General features: G+C 51.8%; 1 protein-coding gene across 3 annotated transcripts; it reads left to right on the top strand.

Moving 5' to 3' along the window:
- The first annotated feature begins 3,901 nt into the window (after positions 1-3,901).
- LRRC14 (leucine rich repeat containing 14) lies at positions 3,902-8,031 on the top strand. Of its 3 annotated transcripts, none has more exons than XM_071579740.1 (4): positions 3,902-3,949; positions 4,745-5,050; positions 5,141-5,764; positions 6,623-8,031. In XM_071579740.1, the coding sequence occupies exons 2-4, from the start codon at positions 4,758-4,760 to the stop codon at positions 7,179-7,181; spliced, it is 1,476 nt and encodes a 491-aa protein (XP_071435841.1). In that variant the 5' UTR covers positions 3,902-3,949; positions 4,745-4,757; the 3' UTR covers positions 7,182-8,031. The 3 variants fall into 3 exon arrangements, with proteins under 3 accessions (XP_071435841.1, XP_071435840.1, XP_071435839.1); XM_071579739.1 differs by lacking the exon at positions 3,902-3,949 and adding an exon at positions 3,954-4,035; XM_071579738.1 differs by lacking the exon at positions 3,902-3,949 and adding an exon at positions 3,963-4,028.
- Positions 8,032-8,071: the final 40 nt, after the last annotated feature.

Raw genomic sequence — 8,071 nt, 5'->3', positions numbered from 1 at the left:
CGCGGGCGCAGCCGCACCCATAGCCGGGAAACGTCCCCAGCGCAAACTGGGAGAAGTTAATAAATCTAAATCTTCCAAAGTTTCCGTGGGAGGGATCTTTGGGATATATATCTTTTTCTTTCCCTGCTTCTCCCTTCTGCCCAGTGCCATTACTGGCACGTCCCCTGGTGTGCTAAGTGGTTCAGCCATTAAATTAGTTTCAGAACTACCATTTTTCCTTTGATTTTTCCGCTCTATCAGCATCAGAAATAAATCTGCATATCTGGCTTCAGTCTATTTCTGGTCTTCATGTAAACACGATATTCACTGCAGTACTAGATTGCTCCTTAGAGATCTGTATTTCGGCCAAGTTGTATCATTTTTCTTAGCATAGTCTGGCCAAACTTCTGTGCTTAATTCTACAAGTTCTTATCTTGTCATTTTTCTTTGAGAACCGACTAAATCATACTAATTTCTCAAAATATGTCTCAGAGGTGTATCGTCAGGGATTTCACTACTCAAGGAACATAGGACACCCATCTTCTGGGCAAACCCCTGGTACTAAGGGAGAACAGATGTCTTTCCCCCCTTTTCCAACTCCGTAGAACTTTTAACAGCTCTCAGGGCGGGCAACGCCCCTCTGCAAACGGAGGGGATCTTGTTGGGCAATTACAGTTCAGGACCTGTGCCAGAACTCCTGTGCAAGGCAATTTTGGACAGCTGCCACTTTGTACTAATTATGAGCGAGTTCAGAGATAAGAAGAATGCAGATACAGGAAAAGCAATTAGGGGAAGAGAAAGTCAGTGACCCAGGTCTTTTTGCTCGCTCAGCAATCGGGAGGTTTGCCCAATCTAAACCTCCATCTTCTGCCTCTTATGAGATATTATGACATATTAAAAGTTGCATCCTGCAGTCCTCTGAAGAGTTCCTAGGGCTCTCCTCCAAGAAAAACAGAGACTGGTTTGATGAGAACAATCAAGAGATCCAGGAATTGCTGAAGAAGAAGAGAACTGCTCACCAAGCACACCTTGCTCAACCGTCTTGCCATATAAAAAAAGCCGCCTTTCGTCTTGCATGCAGTGAGCTCCAACAGAAACTTCGAGACATCCAGAACAAATGGTGGCTCAACCCAGCAGAAAAGACACAACTATGCACAGATTCGGGTGACCAAAGAGGATTCTATGATGCCCTGAAAGCAGTGTACGGACCCACACACCAGGTTCAAAGCCCCCTACTCAGTGCAGATGGTCAACTGCTTCTAACAGATAAAACCTCCATCATGAACCAATGGTCTGAGCACTTTCAGACTCTCTTCAGTGCCAACCGTGTAGTCCACGGCTCAGCAATTCAGCACATTACACAACAACTGGTGAAACATGAATTGGATGCAGCCCCTACTATGGGAGAGATACTCAAGGCCATACAATAGGTGAAAACTGGCAAGGCAGCTGGGGTTGATGGAATTCCACCTGAAATCTGGAAGCATGGAGGTCAAGCACTCCATGCCAAATTCCACGAGCTTGTTGTGAGTTGCTGGGAACAAGGGGAACTACCACCAGATCTCCGTGATGCAGTCATCATCCCCCTGTACAAGAAGAAAGGAGAAAAATCAGACTGCTCAAAGTACCGAGATATTACTTTGCTCTCCATTGCTGGTAAAATCCTTGCAAGAATACTTCTGAACAGATTAGTACCCACTATTGCAGAAGACCTTCTACCTGAAAGCCAGGGTGGTTTCAGAGCCAATAGGAGCACCACAGACATGGTGTTTGTTCTCAGACAACTGCAAGAGAAGTGTAGGGAACAGAACAAAGGTCTCTATGTAACCTTCGTGGACCTCACCAAAGCTTTCAACACTGTGAGCAGAAAAGGCCTGTGGCAGATCTTGGAACGTTTAGGATGTTCCCCCAAGTTCCTCAAAATGATCATCCTGCTACATGAGGATCAGCGTGGACAAGTTTTACAATAAATTGCCCAGGTTTTACAATAGCTAGCTATGCAAATACCTTTTATCTTACTTCTTATAAGCGGTCCGTTGGGGTCGCAGGGGGCGGTGCCTCCCGGTGGAGATGAAAAGGGAGCTTCCCGCTGCATGTGCCGGCAGGTGGGGAGTCTTCCTTTCCGTGGTAATCTCTCGATTAAGGGTCAATTGCCCGCAGGCGTCTCCCGGGTCCCACCAGAGTCGCCAAACTGATGCCTTGGATCGCATATCCCTGTGGAGACACAGTGAAGACAAGTTAATGGATAGAGGGTTTATTAGAAGAAGGTTCCACGTTCAAACCCAGGGGGTTTGACCGCGAGGTCTGACCCTATGGTCAGGAAGTCATAGGGTTTTATACCCCTCATGGACATCCAATCAGAAGTTCCCATTTCTCTCTAATGCCCACCCAAAAGTCCTGCCAATCTACCCTCTTCTCCTGTTGTTTGTCTTCTGTTATCTTGCAGGTGTCTGCTGGAGAATAGCTCGGCCTTGACAAGGCCTGAAACTTGTGAAAAAGGCACTTTAATATTCAGACTTAAAATCATGGCAACTTAGCAGAGACTATATGATTCTAAAACCTTCTAAAATTACATTAAATCATATTCTTAGGCATCAATATAGTGCACTAGGAAGCAATACTGAAGCAATTGTATTAAAGCAAAACCAATTATGAAGTAGAGATTGATGTCACTCACCCAGACCAATGACTGTTGGTATCTCTTTGGCCCAGCCTTGAGGAGTGACCTTGAGGAGCATCCCCACTCCAGGGAGGAATTTCCACACACACACCCCAAGAAGGGATATGTCAGAAGACTCTACCCTTAGAATTTAGGACTGGGCTTTTATAGTGTAAAGTGCTGGACTGTCAGTCAGGTGTGCCCAGGCTCTGCCAGTTTAGCAGCTTTGGAGAAGTTCTCAGTGGTGTCACTTCTTTGTTCCTTTACTGCGGGGATTCTCCTACCTCTGCCACATCTTCCCCTCCTTCTCAGGATGTTTCACTTTGGAATTGATGACTTAGGCTGGTTTCAGCTTTGCTCAACCCCAAAACCTCTTAAATTCCCACTGGGGGCTTTGCAAACAGGCCTTTTAGAAGTTGTTTTACCCTATCCCAGGCACAACATCCTACTACAGGACCCCTATGGGACCACCCTGCCCGCTGTCCCACCTCTTTTCCCCACTGTCCCACCCCTTTCTCCTCGTTCTCGCCGTCTCCCCTCTCCCCACAGCTCGGTTTGGGAGTGTCCCCGCCCCCGCCCCGCTTGGTTTCAGGGTCTCAGTCCCTTTCTGCTCTGTTGGGGTGTTCAAAGCCCCCCTTTTTCCTCCTCTCCCACCCTTTCCCCATTGTCCCCCAATGCTCAGCTCCCCCTGCACTCAGCCTGGGGGCCCCACTCCCCTTTCCCCTCTCCCCGCCTCCTTCTCCTTTCTCATGATCCTCCCAATCTTCAGCACCCTCTGCGTTTGATTTCGGGGATCCCCGTCACCTTCTCCACTCAATTTGGGGGTTACCACTCCCCTTTGCCCCCATGTCGGGCTGTGCCGGGGGAGCGGCCTCTGTGGCTGAGGGGCTTGGGGGCTTTTTTGGACCCACTCCAGGCCCCCTGACGCCACCCCAGGGGCACCCTCCAGCCCCCCTAAAGCAGCAGCGCCTTCACCTCCCGGTGTCGCTCCACGAGAGCGGGGTGGGGATCCGGAGGGCTGGGAAGGCCCGGCCGGTCTCGGGGCCTCCGAGGCGATGGCGGTGCTGCCCAGCGCCAGTCCCGCCCTCTCGCCGCGCCGCAGCCAATGGAGACAAAGGGATTGATGATGGACAGCGAAACAAGCCAATGGTCGTCTCAGCCAATTGAAAATTAGAAAGATGATGACAGACAGCGAAAAACCCAATTGACTGTGAGGTCCCGCCCCCAGGGTTGTTCTCGCTCACTGATTGGCGGAAGCAGCGCGCGGACCCGGAAGTGTGGCTGCCGTACGGGCGGGGCCGCGGGCGAACGGTGAGGGGCGGTCGCCATGGCGGGGGGTCGGCTGGGGGAGTTCCTGCGATAGGATGGGCTGGTTCGGCGCGTCTGGAGGGTCTCTGGTCTGCTTTAGGGGGGCTGGGGGTGCTGCTGGGAGGGTTTGGTATTCCTGGGCGAGTCACTAAGCTGGTTTAGGGCAGCTGGGGGTGGGGTGGTCCGTGGGCTGGTTTGGGGGGGCTGGGAGGGGTCCCAGTGCTCGTTTACGGGATCTCTGGGGGTTCCCGAAGGGTGGGGAGGCTGATTCGGGGGCGCTGAAAGGGTCCCTGGGCTGGTTTAGTTGGGCTGGAAGGGTCTCTCGGGTGGTTTGAGGGGTCCCTGGGGTGATTTAAGGGGGCTGAGGGGACATCTCTGGACTGATTTGTGGGGCCTTGGGGGCTTCCTGGGTATGGGGGCTGGTTTAGGGGGGCTGGGGAGGCGTTTCCTGGACTGGTTGAGGGTGCTGCGGGCATCCCATGAGTACTTTAGGGGGACTGGGATATTCTTGAGAGGTTACCTGGGATAGTTTGGGTTTGGAGTGATTTTGGGGTTTTGTGGAGGCTTTGACACCCCCCTTTTTGGGGGTACTGCTGGGGTGGTCCCACCCCACCCACCCCACTGGGGTCCCACCCCAGTGGGGTCCCACCCCAGTGTCCCCTTTGCCTCCTCCTCTCCTCCCACGAGGAGGGGTATCCCTGGATTTAGGGCTTCCCTGGGATCCTCCCAACCCACTCCTCACCCTGGGACCATCCAGGGGATCCCCCAGTCTCATCTGTGGCCCCCAAAATTTTGCAGCGCCCCCAGATCCATGGATTCCCTGCTCTTTCTCTCTGCCCGCCGGCTCGTCGCGCACCGTCCCCTTCCCACTGTCCCTGCCCAGCTCTATCCTGTCCTCTTCCAAGCTGCATTCCTGGATGGGAGACCCCTGGTCCTGCAGGATTTGGTGGCTCAGTGGCCGTTCCCAGTCCTGAACTTCCAGCGAATCGTGGGGCGCCACGAGCTTTGCCGGGATCATCCCTCCAAGCTCTGCATCCAGTCCATCATCCTGGCTGTGGTGGAGCAGCTCCGGCGGGATCTGGAGGAACCAGGTTGTGATTCCAGGTGAATCTTGGGAATTCTGGGACACACAGGCCTTGCTTCTGTGGGTTTTCCCTGCTTGTTCATTCCCATTTTTCCCATTTCCTGACCCAGCCCATGCCGCCTGCGTGTGCTGGACGTGACGGGGCTCCAGGATGATGCCGCCAGCCATGCTCCGGACGGGATGAGTGTCTGGTCCGGCACCGTGGCCTTGGCCAAGGCTTGCGTGGAGGTCTCTAAACGCCAGCAGGAATTCCAGAAACGCAGATCCAGGAGCCACAAGGGCAGTTCTGGTGCTGCAGCAGCTCCACGATCTGTTGATGTCCATGCTGATCTCTTTGTCAATGGGACGTCCTACGGGGTCCTGTGGGATGCACTCCAGGCTGGGAATGCCAGCCCGCTGCGCCTCAAGTGCCGGGAATTTCAAGCCGAGGAGCTCTGCCTGGCTGGAATTGTGAGTCTACTGAAATCGCTGGATCCCTCTGGTGTGCGGAGGGTGGATCTTCGCTTCAACAACCTCGGACTGGGGGGTCTCTCTTTGGTTTTGCCGCATCTCTCCCGATTCCCGAATCTCCGGAGTCTCCGACTTCCCTACAGTAATGTTGATGTGCGGCGGCTGATACCAGAGTCAGTGCTGGGAATCCGGTGCCTGGCCAGGGAGCTGGGAAAGCTGCAGAGCCTCAGGGAGCTCAACCTGGGGTCCTCCAGGCTGTCTGGGAATTTGAGGCACATTCTCTGGTAAGTTCCTGCTGGAGGAGATTGCCAGTTGGGCTCTTACTGTGCTTTGGGAGGATTCACAAAGGTTGGACTTGGTGGTCTTGGACATCTTTTCCAACCTCAGTGACCCCATGATTCCATGATTGCATTATCCCAGTACTCCATGACTCCATGCTCCCATGATTTCATTACGCCATAATTCCATGCTCCCATGATTCCATTATCCTATAATTCCATGATTTCATGGCTCCATGATCCCCTAATTCCTCAAAAGTTGAACTTGAGCATCTTGAGGGTCTTTTCTAACCTTAATGGTTCCTTTACTCTGTGGTCCCAGAATTCCCTGATTTCCTCTTTCCAGGGGACAGGGAGCACTGCATCCCAGACTCCACTAGTGCTGGGTGCTCCCAGCTGGCTCTACAACTCTATAATCCCATCATCCCATGATTCCATGACTCCATAACTCTGTGATCTCATAACTCCATAATTCTATGACACTACGATCCCATAACTCCATGATCCCATCATTCCATGATTCCATGCTGCAATGAATCCATGACTTCATGATTCCATGACCTCATACATCTGTGATCTCATTACTCTGTGATTCCACAATTCGAAGGCTCCATGGTCCCATCACTCCACAATCCCATAATCCCGATTCTCAAAGGCTGAACTTGATGGTCTTGGAGCTCTTTACCAATGTCATTGAAGTCCTAATTCGATGATTCCATGATCATGAAGGCAATCACAGGTCTCCAGGGATTTGGGAACCATCCCAATATTATGAGGTTAATGGAGGGTTTGATCCATTGGCAGATCCCTCCTGGCTCTGTGGTATCACCATAGGTATCATCATCTCCTTTTCCATCCTTGCAGCAAACTTGAGGCTCCTTTGGAAAGCTTGGAACTGGCCTTCTGCTCTCTCCTTCCCTCGGACTTTGCCTTCCTCTCCCAAAGCTTCCACGCTCCGGCCCTGAAAAGGCTGGATCTGAGCGGCCACGACTTCTCCCAAACCCTTCTCCAACCCCTCAAGCATCTCCTGGAGGAAACCTCGGCTTCGTTGCTCCACCTGGATCTCATGGAATGTCGGCTGACAGACTCTCATCTGGCCACCCTGCTGGCGTCGCTCCAGCGCTGCTCCCTCCTCCGCTCCCTCGGCCTCTTTGGCAATTCTTTCTCCATGGCAGGACTCAAGGATTTATTATGGAAAACCGTGGTCCTGCCAGATCTGTGCCTGGTTGTGTATCCAATACCTGTGGATTGCTACAGGTCAGGGCTGGATCCTGGCTGGATTTTGGAGGACCAGCTGGACAGGGAATGTTTGGGAGCCGTGAGTGCGGAGCTGGGCCAGATGCTGGAGAGCTCTGGGAGACCTGATGTCATCTGGACTTCCAACCCTTATGGACACAGAGCCCTGGATTACTTCTCCCTGTAGCTCAGGAAGAGCTTAGAGCCTTCAGCCTGGAGAAGAGCCGCGGCCACAGCACCTCCTTCCTCCCAAAATTTGTGTATTATGCTTCACTTTCTGGCTCATTTCAGTGTTTTTTTGCCTCATCCTGATGTTTTCCCACCTAATTTTAACGTTTTTCCACCTCATCCCATTGTTTTTCTACCTCATACCAGTGTTTTTCCCTTCAACCCACTGTCTTCCCACCTCACCCCACTATTTTCCACCTCATTCTGGTGCTTTCCCGCCTCATCCCAGTGTTTTTTCTACCTTATCCCAGTGTTTTTCTCATTGTCCTAGTGTTTTTCCACTTCATCCCAGTGCTTTTCCACCTTATTTTTGTGTTTTGCCATCTCATCCTGGGGTGCTTTTCTACATAATTTTGATGGTTTTCCTCCCCATGCTGGTGCTTTTTTGCCTCATCCAAGTGCTTTTCCACCTCATTTTATTGTTTTTTCACCTTGTTGTGGTCTTTTCCCTCCTCATCCCACTGTTTTTCTGCTTCATCTCAGGATTTTTCCATCTCAGCCCAGTGTCTTTCTGCCTCATTTCAGTGTTTTTCCACCTCATCCAAGTGGGGTTTGACTTCATTTTGGTGTTTTCCCCTTATCCCAGTGGGTTTTTTGCCTCATCCCAATGTTTTTCCACCTCATCCCCGTGTCTTGCAGTAACTTGTTACCACCTTGTCAGCAGCTGCAGCTGGGACAGACCTGGTGCTACTGGAAAGCCCCGGAACTCCACTAATCAACAGCATACATTAATTAATTACTAATTAATAAACCAGTATCATCTGGTGATGAAATTCCCGCCAAATCCCCTTTAAAGCCCACTCTCTTGTATCCTGAATCCCAGCAATGCACAGTGAGGAATTGGCATGG

Source organism: Pithys albifrons, chromosome 32 (genome assembly GCF_047495875.1).
Source record: "Pithys albifrons albifrons isolate INPA30051 chromosome 32, PitAlb_v1, whole genome shotgun sequence".
NCBI lineage: Eukaryota > Metazoa > Chordata > Aves > Passeriformes > Thamnophilidae > Pithys > Pithys albifrons.
The sequence above is the reverse complement of the archived record's forward strand: the minus strand, read 5'-3'. Positions and strand labels throughout refer to the sequence as shown.